Source organism: Nilaparvata lugens, chromosome 3 (genome assembly GCF_014356525.2).
Source record: "Nilaparvata lugens isolate BPH chromosome 3, ASM1435652v1, whole genome shotgun sequence".
Taxonomy (NCBI): Eukaryota; Metazoa; Arthropoda; class Insecta; order Hemiptera; family Delphacidae; genus Nilaparvata; species Nilaparvata lugens.
Genome location: NC_052506.1, coordinates 6281611 through 6303840, shown reverse-complemented (window position 1 = coordinate 6303840; position 22230 = coordinate 6281611). Strand labels below are relative to the sequence as shown.

General features: G+C 32.8%; 1 protein-coding gene across 1 annotated transcript in view; it reads left to right on the top strand.

Moving 5' to 3' along the window:
- The window catches only part of LOC111045739 (sodium/hydrogen exchanger 9B1), a 96447-nt gene extending 75234 nt beyond the window's left edge, over positions 1-21213 (top strand). Inside the window, 6 exon segments of the mRNA XM_039422703.1 lie at positions 2781-2956; positions 4939-5045; positions 6399-6563; positions 11021-11164; positions 15237-15338; positions 17948-21213. Of these exon segments, the coding sequence (XP_039278637.1) occupies positions 2781-2956; positions 4939-5045; positions 6399-6563; positions 11021-11164; positions 15237-15338; positions 17948-18310 (1057 nt within the window). The 3' untranslated portion in view covers positions 18311-21213.
- Positions 21214-22230: the final 1017 nt, after the last annotated feature.

Genomic DNA, 22230 nt, shown 5'->3' with positions numbered 1-22230 from the left:
TCCTTCTTTGTTGGATGACATTGTTTGAATGCACGGTAGTACGGCACTCTATCCTAGAATTAATCAAATGAAAATATCTAAACCTATTGGTAGCTGAAATTTTTGCTTTTCAGAATTTTCAAAAAACTTTCAAAGTGTTCAAGTTTTTCTCCATAGGGTACATTAGATTTCTCATAATATGATTGTATGGAATCTTTAATGCTATCACTTTTCAGCCATTCATTGATTTAATATTCGTTTTGAACTGTTTTGACGGCACTGCATTCTAAAATTAGACTAAAATCAGACTGTAGTGTCGTCAAAATAGTTCAAAACGAATTTATTATCAACTTGCAGTTCGTTATGGATAGTGAAATAGATGAATTTAATATTCTCATATGACAAATAATTGAATTTAAAACTATAATTCCAATAAATAATTTAAATAAGCAAATCTTAGAGTAATTGGATATGGATCTTAAATTCATCAGTCAATTCTCACACTCTTACATTATGGATGTGCAAGTGTAATTCATTCCAATAAATAATTCAAATAGGCAAATCTTGGAGTAATTGGATATGGATCTTAAATTCATCAGTCAATTCTCACACTCTTACATTATTGATGTGCAAGTGTAATTCATTGATAAATGCATAATTATAATTGTAATTTAATGATACATTCTTGTGTTCAGAATTTATTGATTCTATCATTTTCAATCGTATATTATTTGATGTTGTTTTCCATGATGAATGAATGATTAATAACTCTGTTAAAACAAAAAGTGTCCCTAACACTTTAACAGAGCCTATATTAATTTGATTCCAAAACTCAGTAGTGTCATACATGACATCAAAATCCATTCAATTTTATTGAAATATTATTTTGTGAGTTGGAAATCTAATCGTGGATTTAATTACTCACTGTGGTGGCCACTTGTACCCCAGTCAGTACTTAGCCTCTTCAACTAAGCCTCTTCAAAAATTTCGGTCAGCCGCGTCCTCCTCTTTTACGCCCATCCACCTCATATATTTCCGGACCTGGTCCCACCATCTAGTTTTTGGCCTTCCAGCTGGTGGATTTAATTATTAGATATAATTGATAAAGCGAGTAGATCTCCAATGTGTAAAGATGAAACGTGTATTTTATCACGTTTCGTGAAGGCAATGTTATGATTTTGAGCTCCATGCTATACAAACAAAAGTAAGTTGACTTTTGGTCTATGAGTAAATTTTTTCAATTCCAATTCCAATTTATTTCTTTTACACACACATACAAGTTTAATACAGAGATTAAAAAAAAGAATACATGCAAACAATAACAACAATACACAGTAAACAATAAAATAAAAAGAAAGTGGTGCAAAAAAAGGATGGGAAATTGAAGGGTTTTTCCAACTATATGGATATCCATGTGCTAGGAAAACCTTCAACAGTCAAGCCTTTGCAGTCAAAGGAAAACCTTTTACAGTCAAGGTCTGCATGGTTTTCACATAAATAGATTTTGAATTTTTTCTTTCGAGGCCCATATTCTTTAAACCGTTTTTGTGAAGTATCAGTTTGCTTAGTGATTCTAAGAGTACCTTTTCCCAGTGAGAAGTATCCATGTTCCTGGACCGTAGGGCTAAACGGATTGTCTTCCAAATTATTCCATTGTAGCGTTCCACCTGTCCATTACCTTGAGGGTTGTAAGGTGTTGTGGAGCTGGTAGCTACACCCTTGGACATTAAGTAATCTTTGACATCTTTTGATAGAAAACTGGTCCCTCTATCAGTGTGTATGTATGAAGGATAGCCGTATGTGGTGAATAAGTCATTGAGATTTTGAATTACTGTTTCTGATGACATGTCTCGACAGGGATAGGCAAAGGGAAATCTCGAATATTCATCCACAATAGTGAGGATGTACTTGTTTCTAGTTGATGATGGCAGGGGTCCTTTGAAGTCAATGTTGATCCTTTCAAAAGGCCGAGTTGCTTTTATCAATTTTCCTTTGAAACAGTTGAATCTTGGCTTCACCTGATTGAGTTAAGGCACTGCTTACCTGAAGGATTCTGTCTTGAGAATTCAATTAGGGTAAAAGCTGTCTCAGTTCGGTCAGTTAAACCTGCATAAATGTATTTTCAAGATTTGGATTTTGCAGGGTAAGGTAGTGTTTTGATTCAATCAGCTTATAGAAGTTTTTTTATTTATTTAACGTTGGGAGTGGTTTTATCTGGACCTTAGGGGACAGGCCAAGGGACAATCAAATGTAACGTTTAGATATTAGTTTTATTGTACATTTTCAGACACATGATTTTTATCATAATTTTGTTATTCAAAAACCTGAACGACCACGGATCAGCAAAGCGAGTATCCCTTATTAAAGTTTATTCTAATCAGAAATCTGGTTTGTTAGATAATAAAATGCATATCTGTTAGATATTTATTTCTTTGAACCAGTAAATTTGATTATTTTAAATGTAAGGTAGACCAGCCCACGTTGGGACAATTCTCAACAGTTTCAATCAGGTACTTGTGGATGAGAATACTGCGTGAGGTCTACTGTTCACAGAACTACTAGTATATTAAACTGTTCACCTTTGATTTTATCATTACAACCACCAAAACCATTACATATAATTTTTCTTTCCACCATTACAGTAGCTACATACTTATTGTGCCTACATGATATATTATACATTAGTTATGCTTCACTATCATTATACTAGATAATTAATCTGTTCGTCTAGGTACCTGTTCCTTTCAAAGAACCAATTAATTTACTTTACTTTACTGCCATTTGATTTTTTGTGTTTTCAGTTCAATTGTATCAGCAGTCGCCCCAGCGGTTGTTGTTCCATGCCTACTGCGTCTAAGAAATAAAGGGTATGGCGTCACCAAAGGAATTCCCACCCTGGTTATCGCCATATCTGGCATAGATGATGCTGCCTCGGTCACTGCCTATGGAATCATCTATGGCATCATTTTCTCTGCTAGTGAGTTATTCAACCTTAAGCATTATCATACAATATGATACACTACTAGTGTGAGGTCCCCCCACGTTATACCGGGTGATTCAAAAAGCAGGACTTTACAACTTTGAAAATTCATATAAATCTTATTAAACAAGTACAGAGCTGGTTTTGGTGTTGTTTTAAAGAAAAACACTTCCAGTTTTTTTTTACCTCAAACTAAAGATTTTCTATGTGACTTCCGTTGGTTATCCTGCAGACATCCCCATCGATAGTCGATTTCTTCGCAGACTCGCACTAGCATTTCAGGTGTAACTTGCTCAACAGCAGCGCAAATCCTTGCTCTAAGTTCAGGTAGAGTGGCTGGCAAAGGAGGTACATACATATCTTTTATGAAACTCCACAAGAAAAAATCCAGCTGAGTTAGTCTGGGGAACGAGGGGGCCATGCAATTGGCGCATTACGGCCAATCCACTGATTTGGAAAGCGGTAATTAAGAAAATCCCGGACGTCAGTCAGATAGTGTGGTGGTGCGCCATCTTGCATAAAGAAAACATTTCGTTCTCGGTCATCCTCATCGATCTGTGGTATCAATAATGTTTGCAACATATCAAGGTACACTATGCCGTTTTTCAAACCAAAGCAGACAGCTAGCACGCTCGGGTCCAGTGAGGGCAGCCATCTTTGACGTAACTGCCGCTAGCGTTTGTGCGACGCGACCAGGCACTAGCGGACTACGCGAGTCAAAACTTGGAGTGTTCTCTATTAAAAGAACACCAAAACCAGCTCTGTACCTTGCTTAATAAGATTTATATGAATTTTCAAAGTTGTAAAGTTTCGTTTTTGAATCAATCGGTATTTAATGCCACATTAATGGCAGTATTGATCAACATTGCTGAGGTTGTCTATCATTTGACAAAGCAGATAGTGTTATCCGTTTGTAGCTTCACAACGTTGTCAAATCGTTCTCAAGCAATGTTGGGATACGAGCATCATAATAGAATCATACAACGGCATCCTACTATAGTGAGGTCCATGTTATAAAGGCAGTATTTGATCAACATTGGTGCTGTTTCTATCCTTGTCTATCATTCGACAAAGTAGATAGTGTTATCTTTTCCTAGCTCCGCAACGTTGCCAGATTGTTTTTTAACAATGTGGAAATATAATTAATTAAGAAAATATTTGATATCAATTATAAATAAAAATATAAATCTCAGTATCCTTTTAAATTATTTTGTCACAATATGTTTCGGACATTAATCACAAATGTTGTAACATAATAAATTAAAAGGGTACTGAGATTTATATTGTTAAATAAAAATACTAAGAAATTGTCAAAAACAACAGGTTCATTGATACTTATAAAGACCGGTTTCGGTTGTTACACTATTGTCAATCTCTGATAAACTAAAAAACTTACTAGAATTTTTTTTAGTTTATCAGAGATTGACAATGGTGTAACAACCGAAACCGGTCTTTCTAAGTATCAATAAATCTGTGGTTTTTGACAATATCTTAGTAAAAAGTAAATTCGTATGGCTTTTGTTGGTGCCTTGCGGGAAGGTCCCACTGCCTGAATATAATTTAAGCCGTCAATGGGCCTTACGACTGTCATACTTCAGCCGGGACCAACTGTTTAACGTGCCCATCCGATAACACGGGAGTGATCTGGTTAAAAAGCTTTTGGTAATGAGAGGGTTTGAACCTGGGATCTCTAATGTCTTAGTATTTGTATTTAATATGTATAATTACCACGATATCAACTTCTCAACTACACAAAAAGATTTATATTGATATCAATTAGTGAATTGCCTACTATGAGCTATTAAAGCTTTATTAAAATTATTGTAAATTATAACTTTTTATTGAAAAATTTTAAAGTTCCTTGAAGATTGAAAGGATGGAAATCCACTATGTATTGTATTGAAGATACACTATAACTACCCACCTAGTTTCAATGTGCTTGTTGAGTTTCATTACAAAATTATTATCTTATTTTCAAGATTCTCTGGCTCATGACATCGCAATAGGACCCCTCTCCATTGCCGTTGGTCTTGGATTTGGCATCACTTGGGGATTCTTCTCGAAATATATTCCTGAAAAAGAAGATGTAAGTGGTGTTATATTTTCATAAATGACCAGCTTCACGTATAAAAATTCATAAGATAGGACTAGATGCTTATGCTTTTGTGTGATATGTTTCACATTCTATTATATGATTGACCATAAATTATTTGAACTTATAACGGGAATAGGTCATGTGATGTTGAACTGTTTGTATAATATTAGGCAAGGTACCTGGAATACATTGTATTTAGTCCGGTCTCACAAGGTGTCAAACTATCAATCTGATAAACTGAAAAACTTCTAAATTATATAAGTTTAATGTAACTATTAGTAAAACGTTTATTTGAAATTTATTTTTTTAAGCCTGAAGATGGTGTGGATCACTGAAACTAGTGTTGTTATAATTTGTATTTTTAATCTATTATTCTATTAATTTCAAAAAAGGGTACTATAATTCTATTTTATAATTAAAATTTATTTTTTTGAGAATTCTTACTCTACTTTTGTGAGAATAATATAAGATCCGCTTGAAACAAATTATTTACTATTAAGCCCCGCACACACATCGATTTTTGTTCGTACGATATTTTGCCGTCCTTATGAATTCTATCAGATTAAACGGAGCTTGACAAACATAATCTGTTTGAAATCATCTGTTAAATCTAATAGAATTTATAAAGACGGCGAAATACAGTACGAACAAAAATTGATGTGTGTGTGGGGCTTAAGTGTACAAACAATACTTATAATGTTCTGATAAGAATTTGTATAATTCCTCATTTGCAATTCTATCACTCTTCCTTCTAACTATTTCTAAAAGTAATAATATTCTAATGAGTATAATTTATTATGGAGCTATATTAATCTTCTATAGTATATTATTGTTAAATGCAAACATAATGTTTATTTCTTCCATTATTATAAGCGTCTAAATGCAGTTTTAAAACATTTAAAAACTTGTAACGTCAAACGCAACTTCAGAATTTATTGTTTCACGGAAATTTATATGTTTTATTATCATAATCATCATCCCTCTCCGTCCATCTTTTTATCCTCCTCTCACTCCTTACTAACATCATTATTTGTTGATCAGGGTGATTAAGAGTTGACTGAGTTACTACAACCTTCAATCTCCTATAACACTGCCTGGACGCGGGCTCAAATCCCTGGTCATAGGTGCATAGGATACGGTACCCTACGTTTTAGACATACTTCTATCAAAATTCGGAAAAGGAACAGCTTATTTGGGCTAGGCCTGTAGGTCCTTTTCTGATCATTTTGATTTGTGTATCATTATGAAATGTAAATAAATATTATTTAGCGTATGGCAGATAGCCTACACAACAAAATAATATACAGCTTATTTTGTGAATATATAATTGAAATTCTGTTGCAGCCTTTTGTAGTTCCAATCCGTATCCTGACGTTGCTGGGAGGCTGCCTGATTGCAGTGTTCGGCAGTGAAGTGATTGGAATGGAGGGCGCCGGACCTCTTGCTGTCATTTCTGCTGCTTTCTTATCCATCTATTTTTGGTCGAAACAAGGCTGGAAAATAGAGAGTGTGAGTATAGTATGAAAAATATATTATTGGTATTCATTATTTCCAATGACGAAAATGAAACAAAATTAATATGCATTCCGAAGCAGAAGCAGAAGCATGCCAAACAAATTAGAGCAATGTTTGAAAACTCGGAAATATTGAAGGATTTAAACAATAATTGGAAAACAAAAAAATGTTATAATCAGTCATAATAAAACTCACAGATGGAAGACGCTATAAGTAAAATTATTGGTTAATTTTTGTGATTTTTAGATAGTACCGTATTTTATTCAAATCAAATCAAATCACTTTTATTGTCAGAAACACTTTCACATGTTAAACAATCGTCAAACAAACATTTACACCAATCAACATGTCTAAAGTCATAAAACACTCATACAGGTAAGTATTGAAGGCGTGCTACTTGACAAATATTGTATTATAAGGCTATTACATCACTATTTGTACAGAATATTAAGTTTCCAGCACAACTAATTCACAAAAATATTAGGTACTGTAAAACAAATGAGAATAATACAGTAGCAAAATGACCTAGATTTAAATTAACTAACTTGAATGTTACTCCTCAGTCTTACTAAGAATTCCTCAACTGAATAGAGGCATTTCTGTAGAAGAATGGCTTTGATAGATATTTTAAATTCTTTGATTTCTAGATGCCTATGTCTCTAGAGGAAGTTTATTGAACAGTTTTATAGAAGTAAATTGTCAGTTTCTCTGAGTGTCAGTTTAACGGTGTGAATCTACTCTCACGTCCTCCCTGTGTGTCTAGTAGAATAATTTTGTTTCCACTCTTGATGCTTTTGTATCTGGTTTAATTATTAATATCTGATGAAATTATTCACTCAGATCGACTGAGGAGTAACATTCAATTAGTTAATTTAAATCTAGGTCATTTTGCTATTATTCTTATTCGTTTTACAGTAATATTTTTGTGAAATAGTTGTGCTGGAAACTTAATATTCAGTACAAATACTGATAAATAACAATTCACCTGTTGACCATGAGAGCGATTAAATGCCTACTTTTCTAGTATAACTTAGCTTACATATTATTCACAATTAATAATCACACACTATTCTCAAACGTTTCTTAAATAGCTCCCTATTCTTAAACAATTTTGTAGACTCTTTTGATACTTTGATAGGTAGTGATTGTTGATTAAATATTGTCTTCTATCCTATTATATTAAGCGAGCAATTTCTGTATTTTTATATTTATTTTTTATTTGGTTATTTATGTCTAACGGATCTCGAAAACGGCTCTAACGATTTTCACGAAATTTGGAACATAGTAGGTTTATGATATAAAAATTCGATTGCACTAGGTCTCATCCCTGGGAAAACTCGCTGAACGACATTAGAAGGATAATTCATCCTAGGAAAAACAGCTGAGACTTTCGTCGTCTGTGGATAGATAATAAGAAAGTGAGTGAGACGCACTCGGTCTGTGGAAAATCAAAATAATTATCTCATCCCCGAAATTCATAAGCTGACCTACAGACAACTGTAAAAATATGAACACAATCATTTTAAAAGGATTGTGTTCTGTTTATTAATAAATAAAAATAACGAGCGAAGCTCGGTGCCGCGATATTAGTATTCATGTGAGCTTACTATTGATTTTTCGCATTGCATTTTCTGTGGAAATTCTATGGATGAAAATGTATAGTTCTATTAAAAATGTTGATAATGACTGTTTTTTGATATGAATAAATTGTATTTTCCCTTATGAATAATAACATTAATTTATCCATGTAACAATAAAATCATCGAAACAATATTGTAAAATACAGACTTGCCAGAAAACAGTAGATTAATGTTTATAAGGATACTGTTATTAGAATCAAATCATCATGTTACCCTTAAGACCAATTATAAGCGTTCAAATTCTGAAATATAATAATCAGTTCATTTCCATATCAAGCAAGATTACAAGATTGAAACCGTCAGTTTTTCCTAATCTCTAACATTTTTGACCCAGCGAAGTGAGGTCTAAGATTCAAGTCGATGGATTGGCATTTCTCTTAATGTTCAAATGTTTAAATGTTTGAATGTTTATATGTTTATATGTTGCGCATTTACGGTGAAACGCGGTAATAGATTTTCATGAAATTTGGCAGGTATGTTCCTTTTTTAATTACGCGTCGACGTATATACAAGGTTTTTCGGAAATTTTGCATTTCAAGGATAATATAAAAGGAAAAAGTAGCCTCCTTCATACGTCAATATTAGAGTAAAAATCAGACTATAGAATAATTATTCATCATAAATCAGCTGTCTAGTGGACTAATACTCCCCGTTCAAAAACATCGAACATCTTGAAAATGTATCTTTCCATTAACAGTTTCCATTAACAGTAGACAGTTGACTATAATACTACCCGTTCAAAAACATCGAAAATCTTGAAAATTGTATCTTTCCATCAACGTTGTAGACAGTTGCAGCCAGACCTGATAACAGCGCTCACACTCACATTCCGGGACGACACGTCACGGTACGATATAGGACAGAAAGCTCTATGTTTATTTAGGATTTTTAATTGATAAATTATGTATTAATTTTTGAGAAAACATAACAACAGGTCAATGTAACTTACTGAGCGCGAGGTCAACTGTTCACAGAACTACTAGTTAATAACTTTGGTGTAAACCGAGCTTTTAGGATACTGTTATTAGAATCAAATCAGCATGTTACCCATAAAACTAAGCGTTCAAATTTTGAAAAGTGTTCAACACATGTTACATCAGATAGACTACTTGTCGATATATTCAATTCAATTCAATTCAATTCAAAAAATTCTTTATTCCTCATAGAAAACAAAACAATATGATTTACAATCTGCTGTCAGCTCTACATACTCTTACAAGAACTCATACATAAGAATAATATTTTGTACAATAAAAAACACCAAAAAATTAAAATTAAATCAAATAGAAAGTGGTTCTCAAAAAATACACAACCTAGTATTTTATCATGATTGAGATTCATAACTTATCAGGGAAGAGTCGTGAACCGACAGTGCTTTAATTCAGGAATGATCTTCACATGGACCTGAGGTCTGTGTGTGAAGACTAGTTCTTCGGATTGCCAATACGTTTGGAAGATTCCGAGGAATGATTCAGATTTTTGTAAACATTCACGTTAATAAGGATTGACTTTTTTAAATAGATAATATGGTAAATTGATAATATTATACTAGATATTACAAAAACAACAGTTACAATAATCTGTTGGTGATTGTGTTTAATAGCACTATGTCATAGGGTATTGGTACGCAGACCTGTTGTCTGCTGGATGACGATGACTAATCCACAAGAAACAGGCGCGGGCCCCAACAGATTGAATTGAATTGAATTGAATGACTGCCTTTATTTTTTGTAGAGAGCGAAGTTAGGGCGCAGTCGGCCCTCTCTTACACTTAACTCTCTATTACAAGATAACAATACAAAAAAATACAAATAATATGATAAAGAAAAAAAAAATATTACAAACAATATGAAAAAAACAAACTATATCTACTTATTAAAATAATAACAAATTTTAAATAATTGAAAAGAGAACAAAATAAATTAACTTGGAAAAAAAAATGTATATAACAATACTGATTAACAGTAGTGATACTTCATCACTGTAGTGAACAAAAAAAAAAAGATCCTAATGTATACAAAATACAAAAACGACAACTATAGTGTTTGCTATACATTCCATTCCTACATATTATTATAAATCTTGAAGTGAATAAGTAAATCACATTTATATTTAAATATAGATTGACCAATTTGGGATATTGTAATGGTCTCAAGTTGTAGAATAATAATAATAATGAAGGGTTAGTTTAATGTTAAAAATGAGTAATCAAAAAGAAAAAAATATATGTAGTAGAATTTGAAAAATATAATGTAAAAAATTAATAAATTTATAAACCACGTAGATTTGGAGGATGAGCCAGAGGGTGTCCCCAGAACCATGCGCGGGCTCTCATTCATCAGGTTAAAAAAAAAATTAAAGAAAATTTATCAGAGCGCGAATATATTACAATTAGCTAGATAGATATTGAAAATAAGATTAATAGATATTGAAAAAATAATGTTAATGAGATAAATTAATTCCAGGTTTCAATTATTTTTATGTTCAGTTCGGTTACCTATATGCCGACATTATTAGTCCTTCAGAGTTCTCTGACCCTATATTTGATAGCAACAGGCGTGTTTTCTTCTTGAATGTACCTATTGAGAGAGACTCAAATAGGTTCCAACTGGTAAAGTTGCTACTTATGTTTCTATAGAGAATTTCAGAAATATATGAAGGATTGGTTGTGGAATAGGACTTATAGAGATGGGAAGATAAAATTTGGATGTTTTGTGAATAGCGAGTATTATGTTGATGTGTGATTGTGGAGAAAAAAGTGTAAAATATTGTTGTGTGTTGTTTAAAATTTCTAATCACGTTACTTTTCAGAATCCAGTAGCAAATGCGTTTGAAATATTTTGGATGCTATGCGAGCCAGTGCTGTTTGCTCTGACTGGAATCCAAGTAAAGTTTGATGAAATCGACACCAATATAATTGGCGTTGGGAGTGGCATCCTAATTTTCTGCATTGTTGTGAGTATCTGCTATAGGCCTAATCGCTCTCTTGATCTTGTCTAAGTTATTTTTATCTTATTCATATTTAAATTAATATTTTTTTAACTGACAATTCCCTGGGATAAACTTACAACTAGTACACCAAAGCTGCATTTACACCAAAGTTGTTAACAAAATGTTAATAACTTAATCCTTATAGATTCTATTAGATTGAACGGAACTTGACAAACACATATGTTCATCATGTGTATGATAAGTTATATTCAATCTAATAGAATCTATAAGGATTAAGTCATTAACATTTTGTTAATAGATTTGGTGTAAACGCAGCTTAACAAGTCTTGTTGCTTACGAAACTTAAACATAAAATGATCATGCAGGGAAAAAAATGGAGCAATGGTAGAAAAATGCTGCATTGTAAAATGTAGCATTTGGAAATTAATTGTTATCAATACCAGTACCGGTTACAAAGAAAAAATAAAAATATATTTTATAAATTATAGGTACCGTATTCTGTAAAAAAACGTATTTGTAGAAAACAAAAGATTTTTCAACAAATAATTAAATCTAGGATTGTAATCATAAATTGAACTCCATTAATAAAAAAACTCAAGTAACAATCGACTCAATTCTATTGCCAAATTGGAGGACACAGTTTTGTTTTAGACGATTTGGTTTCTAATCAAAGTGATAACGTACAAAAATTTATACTTTTCAATAATTGAAAAAATTAATTCATAATTATCACAGAAATTCAAATTTCCCAAGTAATTGACCGAGCGAAGTGAGGTCTAAGATTCAAGTCGACGGTTTGGCATTTCTCTTAATATATGTTTAAATGTTTATATGTTGCGCATTTACGGCGAAACGCGGTAATAGATTTTCATGAAATTTGACAGGTACCGTTCCTTTTTTAATTGCGCGTCGACGTATATACAAGGTTTTTGGAAATTTTGCATTTCAAGGATATTAAAAAAGGAAAAAGGAGCCTCCTTCATACGGCCAATATTAGAGTAAAAATCAGACTATAGAATTATTCATCATAAATCAGCTGACAAGTGATTACACAGATGTGTGGAGAAGCCAGTCTATTACTGTATTTGTCTAAGGTCTATAGATAGTTTCAATCAAAGACATTAAAGAGGTATGCATCTTTAAGCTGGGTTTACACCAAAGTTATTAACAAAATGGTTATAACTTAATCCTTATAGATTCTATTAGATTGAACGGAAGTTGACAAACACATAAATGTTCATTATGTGTATGATAAGTTATGTTCAATCTGATATAATCTAAAAGGATTGAGTTATTCACATTTTTTTAATAAATTTGTTCTAATCGCAGCTTTAAGGTCTTCGGTTTCAATATTTTGTTTTGCAGTCATGGTATTATTATGCGTGCCCATCAGTATCAATATTCTCACATTCGAAAAAAACTTTTAAATAGGTGAATAAAAATAAACAAATGAACTAAAAATAATGCTGGGGAAATTAAAATATTTTTGATTCTAAAAAATTAATTTTCATCAGATAGAAAGATCATTACGGAACTGGATGAATTATATCATATGGAATACAAATTCAAACGTGAACTGAGTTTGTTAACATTTTAAAACAGTTGACATCTGGTACTTGTGGATGATAATACTGCGTGAGGTCTACTGTCCACAGAACTACTAGTATTGTAAAAACACCTGAGACGGATATGACTTTCCATCCATAAAAAGCTCAGGTGTTCAGTTTCATTCATCATACAATAATTTTTCAATCATGATAGAAATATGTTAAATATTTACAAAATCTGGAAAATTAACATCATATGACGACATTCAGGTTATGATATCATATATTTTATTTTGTGTAATAATATTTATGTAAGTTATATATTACAAAAATCCAAATTATTTTGAAAAGTGTGTGATCATTTCAAACGACCTTCAAGTTTTGAGAAAATCTGTAATCAATAGGTAACTTTCTCTTGATAATTATAAGCTCATGTTGAAGAATATGGGCGACAATTCAAAAAGAAATACGATAATAACTTTTCTGTCAGAGCATATTTCTGAAGTTGGTTCATCAAGTTCTTTAGAGGAGGAACTCAGAAAAGAAAAATTGGAGAATCCCCTGAATTACTTCTCAGCCACGAGTGATAATCCTCTCCTTGGAAAGAAATTTGTCGACAGTAGAGGAGTTGAAATTGATTCAAATTTTGTGCTAAAAGATAAAGAAGCAATAGCGATTTTCTTCTCATGTAGCTACTGTTCTAAAAACACGAAAATATTACCGATGCTGATTGAAGTGTATAAGAAATCAAAAGAAATTTTCAAACCGTTTGAGATTGTCTATGTGAGTGTTGATGAGGAAAAAGAGAAGATGATGGATGATTTTCAAAAGAGCCATGGACACTGGTTTGCTCTGGATTTTGATGAGCCTTTCAGGTTGGCTCTGAGATATATGTATAATATTGTTAGTGTTCCACAAGTTATAGTGATTGATTCACAGGGGAATCTGATCACGTGGAGAGGACTGCAAGAAATGCAAGCAATTGGGGTTAATGTTCTTGTAACCTGGTTCGATTGATTTCAAAACAAATTCTATGAATCTGAATTTCTATGTCTAAGATAAAGAATGATTAATGATTTCAATCAAGTGAAGGCCTAGGCGAACTGGGAATATACTGCAAATTTTGTTCCAACTACGTTTCATAATTTATTGCAATTCGAACCACATATTCTGGATTCTCTACCTCTAGAAAGCTTAACAATTGAGAAGCTATTATAGAGAGAGTAGACAAGTAATACTAATTATAAACCAATAGTGGAATAAATTGAGAGAATGGTCTGACCGATTTTAAAATGGTTTCAAGTATTCACTTGTTGATTATTGATTGCAATGAAGTGGTGAAACTGTAAAGCTATCTTAACAAGACAATAATATGGAATAATTGATGATGTTAGAATTGAATGATTATTGAATTAAATTACAGTGAAATTACAGTACTGTTGTACAAATTAATAAAAACAGTTGAAAATTACTAATATATTGCAATTATGCAAATTCTAATGAATGAATAATTATTATTATTAAACGAAATTACAGCATTTAATTTGGATGTTTGTTATAATAATACTGTAATAATCAATATAAAAACATTGTAGTACCCTTTATTATTGAAAACTTTGAAATATTTCGTCGAAGCTAGTCGTTGAAATATTTTAAAATTTTCAATAAAAGGTACTACAAGTTTTTTATATTGTTTTTATTAATTTGTACAAATAATGATTCATGACTTATCAATGAAATTTCAAATAAAATGCCATCAAAAACCCTGAATACATGAAATCTCGTGCAAATATAATTATTAGTTGCAAAAGAGTATTAGAGTCAGGGGTGCCCACAGCATGTTTTGATGTCATAAGTTGCGACATGAGGCTGAATTTTGGTGGGGATTTTTGGAAAAAACTAGGGAAAATGGTGGGGATTTTTCAATATACAGTTTTTAAGTACCTAAATGGATACCAAATTTTAAGAATATTGGGGGGGGGGGATTTTGCAACATGGACCATTGGGGGGATGGGCACCCCTGATTAGAGTAGGTATTGATAGCATAGTATTAGCTATTTTGGTTGATTTATAAGCAAATTGAAGATGTTGAGTTTTTCTCAATTAAAGTTGAATACATCATCACTTTTCTTAATATTCATATAAAATTCGTATTTTTGCCACTTCTTTGAACTGAAATTTCTCTTTTGTATTCACTCCAACATATGTTTTGTATGTTGGGTTGATTATTGTATGTAATATATTCTATTTGAAAACTGTGGTGCATTTACTCAATTGATTTCTTGTATATTATTCTTTTTGAATCCATTATTGAAGACTGATTTTTACCTATATTAGTCAACAGAGAACTTTTCCATCTTATTTTTAGTTCTTCCTTGATGGAAAAGTAGCCTACTTATTAAATGTACTATGATATGTAACTTTGCATCACAACATCTTTTCCATTGATATTATGTTCTGTAACTTTGAAAACCCAATTATTTTATCACATTTTGTTTATAATATTCTTTATCATTTTCTATTTACAGATAAGGATAGTTGTAACAGTATTAGTTGGAGTCAAATCATCACTGAACACTAGAGAGAAATTCTTTGTCGCTTTATCGTTGATGGCAAAAGCTACTGTACAGGTAATATAATTGCTCCATTTCAAGTTAATTCCTATATATATTGGTTTTATGAGATGGTATCTTTTTCAACTTGATTTTTTCACCTACCCATAATAGTTTTACTATTTATTTCATCCTATTTTATTTATTTCTTCAAATTAATTTAGTTTATTTATTGGATAGAGTAAACAATAGGCTACAGTAGTCGGGAAAGAATAAAACAGGCTATTGCCCAAAACTTCTTCAATTTCCTACTTTTGTCTCAAATTGTCCAAATATTATATAGGTTATGTCATAGCCACCTCTAATACAAGGCCCCGGCCTACGATATTGCAACGTCGCAGTGTAGGCCTAGAATCTAATACATGATTGGTGAAAAAGATTTAAAAAAATACCAGATGATCTTTTTCACCAATCATGTATTAGATTCTAGGCCTACACTGCGACGTTGCAATATCGTAGGCCGGGGCCTTGTATTAGAGGTGGCTATGGTTATGTCCATTTCAATTTATACACTAAATCATCAATCTGAATATACAATTGGACTATAGTTAAAGAATAATCAACTATTCTAAGAATAGTCAGAATAATAATGTTGTTGAAATTGCTATATGAGGGTGGAATAGTGTACGGTACTGTACATATCTGTTGTACAGCTCTGTTTTGCATGCAATTCATTTTGCACTAGCCGGCCGGGCAGCCAATCATTTATGTTCTCTCCACTAGGTAGATTTCTTCTCAGGACTGGATCATCCAGCGAGATAGTTTCCCATCTATTATAGATAGTATCATTGGCGTAGATTGCTGTTTGACATTGGGGGGGGGGACGTACTGGAGGGTCTGAGGGGTGTCCCCCAAGCAAAGATTTTTTTTAAATAGCTTATTGAAATGATGGTTTCCAAAGAAAATTTTACTCCAAATCCGTTTAAATCCTCTTATTCGACAGATTAAATAAATTAGTGGGTAAATAAATAAAATTCTGAGTTAATAGTTTTAAGTTTTACTAGATAAAAATTATTTACAAAAAACCAGCATAATAAAACAGCATTAGCCTAGTTGTATTGTTTGTTCTGATTACCAGCCATAATTTGAATCTTCAATAAATTTTTCCGGGGGACATAGCATATACCATGAAATATTGGGGGGACACGTCCCCGTGTCCCCCCCAGATTCTACGCTCATGGATAGTATACCCATCAAAAAGCTCGTAACTGAGGAGTTCCAGAGGAATAAGCTCATCAGAGGAATAAGCTCATCAGAGGAATAAGCTCATATAATAAGCTCATCAGAGGAATAAGCTCATAATAAGCTCAGAGGAATAAGCTCATGATAAGCTCATCAGAGGAATAAGCTCATCATTTATTATGATTATAATCAAGATTCACTGTAAACGGTCTCATTTCTTATAAATAACAATAATGATACCCTTATTCCACCAAGGCTTGAAGTGACTTTCACTATAGATTGAATGGAAATTAGAATTCCATGACCTTTTTTACTTACTTGCATGCTTGCTTACTTACTTATTTACTTGAAGTCCCAGCCTGGTTGCAGAAAAGCAGGTTAAATTCTAACCATGATTAATTCCACGAGAACCAATCAGAGAAGCTGTTTTATAAAAAAGGCCAAACACTGTATAGTTCCTTATTGCTGTGGGAGGGGTGAATTGGTCCAAGGGTCAAGGAGACTGGGTGCCGGTTGCAGGAAAGCCGGTGAAATTTTAACCTTGATTAATTCCACAAGAACCAATCAGAGAAGGCCTTTTTTATAAGACAGCTTCTCTGATTGGTTTTATTGGAGTTAATCACAGTTAAAATTCAACCTGCTCTTCTGCAACCGGCACCCAGTCTCTCAACTTCACCCTTGGACCAATATTCACCCCTCCCACAGCAATAAGACACTATATACTATGCATATAGCAATAACATTAGATCAGCCAGCTGAGTTGTATCCAGCTATTTGAGCAAACCAGCCAGCAAATTATAATTTTGTAATTGGGAATACAGCAGCCAGCCCTGCGCAGTTGGCTTTCTCCTATCTTGGCCTAACCCTGCACTGAACAACAAAGGATCTTCTTATCAGTCCAGTACTGAACCTACACCCTTTTTTGGTCTTTTATTTATTGTTAAGTTTCACCCTGGTTTCATTTGACTTATTTCCCTTTCTTTTTATTTGCATATCATTTTCAATATTTTCCCTATTTCCATTTCCATTTATCTTTTCATTTTAAAGGCTCTTCTTGAACTGGTGGCAGTGAGCACTTTACTTAGGTACTTACTTATTGAAGTTAATCATCTACTTTTACCTACTTGTGCTACTTATTATTACTTACTAAATTAGGCTACTGACTTACCCTCAGAGCTATATCGCTATATCCAAGTCAAAATTACCTTTTTTGCACTTCATTTTGCTCTTTTTCTGTGTTTACCCTTATTTGTTCTCTCTCATTTCCAATAGTGTGCCATTTCCAATAGTTTCTCTTATTTCTATTTTCAATCATCTATTCATTTTGTAGGCCGCGCTTGGACCGGTGCTCTTCCTTATTTCATTTTCCCCTCTCTCTTTCTATTTGGGTGTAATTTTCAATATTTTCTCTCACTTCTATTTTTAATCATCTATTCATTTGGCAGGCCGCGCTTGGACCGGTGGCAGTAAGCACACTGCGCGACCAACGAGACTCGGAGGACTTCAAACACGCCGAGGTGGTGATGATGATCTGCATCCTGTCAATCCTGCTGACCGCCCCGTTGGGCGCCATACTTATATCACTGCTGGGCAAGCGCATCCTCACCAAGACCACCGGCAACATATCACCGCCCGAGGGTTGGCGGCGCACGCATCGACCCTCCATTCGTGACATCACCATTCAGGAGTACGAGGAGGAGGAGGACGAGAACGACAATGACATTGAGAAAAAGAAAGAGAACCCAAATAATCTGTCGACTAATTGGCAACAGCAGCCTCCCCCGTTCATAATATCTGCACAGCCATAGGTTGGTGATGCAGTAGTCCATTAGAGAGCTCAGCCACTATAGACTGCAATAGTATAATAGAGAGCTCAACTAATTTATACTGCAGTAGTCTAATAGAGATCTTAACCACTCTATACTGCAGTAGTCTAATAGAGACCTTAACCACTCTATACTGCAGTAGTCTAATAGAGATCTTAACCACTCTATACTGCAGTAGTCTAATAGAGAGCTCAACTACTCTATACCGTACTGCAGTCGTCTAATAGAGAGCTCAACTACTCTAGACTGCAGTATTCTAAGACTGGTCACACACCGATTAGTCAAGATAAGACTAGGCACGTTTAGTCACAAAACTTCATATTGCTGCTTATGATGCAACACACACTGATTAGTCATTGCAATTAGACATGACTCCATAAGCAACTATGTGACGTATTGTGACTAAACGAGACTAGTCTTGTCTTGACTAAGCGGTTTGTGACCAGCCTTATAGAGTCTAATAGAGAGCTCAACTACTTTATACTGCAGTACGGTAGTCTAAAAGAGTCTAATAGAGTCTAATAGAGAGCTCAACTACTGTAGACTGCAGTAGTCTATAATAGAGTCTAATAGAGAGCTCAACTATTTTTACCGTACTGCAATAGTCTAATAGAGAGCTCAACTACTCTAGACTGTAGTAGTCTAATAGAGTCTAATAGAGAGCTCAACTACTCTAGACTGTAGTAGTCTAATAGAGAGCTCAATACATCTATACTGAAGTAGTCTACAGTAATTCATGAGTAGTTAAACTCTCTATTAGACTAGGCCTACTATTAGACTAGAAAGCTCATCTACTCATGAACTAGGTACTCTGTTAGACAACTGCAGTCTAGAGAAATTGAGCTCTCTATGACTACTGCATCAACAGGTAGAGCGGTAGAGACTGAATCAGGGATGAACAGTGTGTAAGATCTCTCTGTTGAGAAATTATTGTGAAAAAATGGTTTGTGTATGTTGTTTGTTGTTGAAAATTATTGCAGAAACTGGGGTTGAATGTTGAGTGTTGTTGAGAATTATTTGATGAACTCGAATTGGATGTTGTGAATCGTTGAAAGGTATCAAAATATTTTATTTGAAAACAATTGTTAGGTATTGAGTAAAGAATGCAAAATGAGTGGTAATGTCTGAGAACTGAATTTGTAATTGAAACAGTGCTTGGTATGACTTGTGGAAGCATTTCAATGTGTTGATCTATTAAGCCTTTATATATGTTGTTCAAAAACTGATTAAATTGAAGAATTCAAATATTTCGTGGCCTGAACCAGCAACTTCTCCAGCTGATAAAAAGTGTACACTGGTCAGGTCGAGGAGTATTTTTAGCAGGCTATTACAAAGTATGGTAACTTTGAAAAAGGATAATCATCCCAAAACAAGATCTTTTTGTCTTTTTGTTTGTGTGGGAGAACTAATTCCTCATTGTATTATAACTTGACGTTTTTTTTCGAATTCAATATTTTTGTTACATTATGATTTATACAAACAAGGATTTTTGATTTCATATTGATTGATATTATGATCACTGGTAGAATTTTATTCTTGACTTCTAACATTCCACAAATTTTGTTCAATAATAAGGCTATGAAATTTTGGAATGTTATAATTGATTGACAATAAGTTTACAGATGAAAATTACTGAGAGATTGTACTGTATTTATTCAAATGCTAATGAGTCAATAATTATTTTTAAACGAAAATCCAAATTACAGCATATTATTTCAAAAATAATAAATTAAGTTTCTTGAAGAAGTTACAATTTCATTTTCTACTTTTAGAATGTTAAAAATTCTGTTCAAGTATGTAGGCCTATTTAGAAATAATGTATGATCGACATATAAGAGTTTTTCATGAAAGTTTTAGTAGGTAATCAAAACCAATGCGTGTGGCCTACCTCCAATTCCATTTTACTTTTTTATATATATTTTTTATTCTTAAACAACCAATCATTTTACTTTGAAATCAATTCAAGTGAATTTGGAAATATCAAAAGGTGGAACATACCTTTCATTTTTTGTAAGTTTCAACTTGGATGATAAAAAAGTTTTTAAATTTGTAATAAAGGAATCTTGAATGATTGTATTTATCGAGTTGAAAATCTCTGGAGACCACTTTTTGTTTGGTAGCTATAATTTTTATTGGACTCAAAATTCATTTTATGTGTAAATGGAACAACGAATTATCGTAAAGTTCTATTACTGACAATTATCTTTTTGAAAAAATTATATTATTAAAAGATTTATATGTTGATTTAGAATTACTGCAATGAATCGAGTACTGTTTTTGGTTTTTATGATGTTAACCATTTTTATTATTATCTCGGATGATGCCCACACGAGCGTATTTATTGCTTGTTTGTGGATTTCAATCTTGTTCGTGAACCAGTAGTTATTTTTTAATAAGATACACTTTCAACTGTTAGCTTATATTTATTGAAACAATAGTATTATTATTATCCCATTTTACAGTTTATAAAAAAGATATCAAGCTGAAGGAGGCGTTCTCAATGAAGAAATTCTGATCTGGAGGACAGTTCATTGTTGAACATCACAAGAGGCATACAGTGAAACATAGTGGAAATCCAAAAGTTATCAACGAGGTAACTGAACTCCTAAAACCAATTTTGCCTGTGAAGTAGTTAACTATTTGAAATTATCAGTAGTCGGTTGTAGTATTGTTTAATTATTATGGTGCTTATGTTTTGAAATATTTGTATCATGCTTATGTTTTGAAATATTTGTATCATTGACTGCATCTTTTTTTAATGTGACCAATAATACCGTAGTGCAGAATCAGTAGACCCAATGTATTTCAAATACCTCTTTTATAATATATTCTCAGTGTCAGTTTTTAGTGGCATCAAGTGAAACTGACAAGTAGTTACTTTAAATAATACTGAAGGGTCTTGCTATTTCTATAATTGAACCCCTACAATCTACAGTGTCCTTGTTTATTCATTTTCCTTGGAAATATAGTGTAAATTTAAGAAATATGGGAAATTAAAAATAGATGTATCAGCCTTTCACCTTGAAGCTTGAATGAAAATGATTAGAATTAAACTGTAATAAAAAATTATCAGAATTGTAATTTATGAGAATGTGTGACTTATTTGGAGAAGAATAAGTAATTTGAAATTCGTCTAGAATTATCTCCCATGTTCGAGTTGTAGATTTTCAAAATTCATTGTAAATATGTTTAGTGAATATGATATTTAGATAATGAAACATTGTAAATAGAAGCATTTTTTTCCTGAAAATTTGTTGATTTCCAATTAAATAATCTTTTATGATCTTATAGCTTTCTGTATTTAGTTGTGTTTTCGTTGTAGTTTTTGTCATTAATCATCCTATCAAACTTCCTGAAAAGTATAACTGATGGAGACTAGGGCCGGAGTAAAAACATAAGGTTTTTGAAAAAACCTTGAACAGAAGGTTTCTTCCTTAAAGCTAGAGCCCTGGAGTTCGTGACAAAGAGTGAGGAAAATAATTAGGTCGGTTCTGACATTTCTGTAAGAACAAATAATATAGATTGTAGGCTAATGAATGAAAGAGTAGACCGCCACCACTGTTATTATTTTCTTGCTCTACAATTTGTTTGTTTTCTTTAGGAGATCGATATCGACCTCATCATCTTCCTTTCTTTTCCGTTCGAATCTTTCCCCTCCTTGTATTCTAAAAAGCGCCTTCATTCACTACAAATTCATATAGACTTAATAGAAAATAAATCGACTACATCATTTCCTTATTTTTTCTGTCCAATTTTTTTTTTCTCTTGTATATTATTTGACCGAGCGAAGTGAGGTCTAAGATTCAAGTCGACGGTTTGGCGTTTCTCTTAATAATGTTTAAATGTTTATATGTTGCGCATTTACGGCGAAACGCGGTAATAGATTTTCATGAAATTTGACA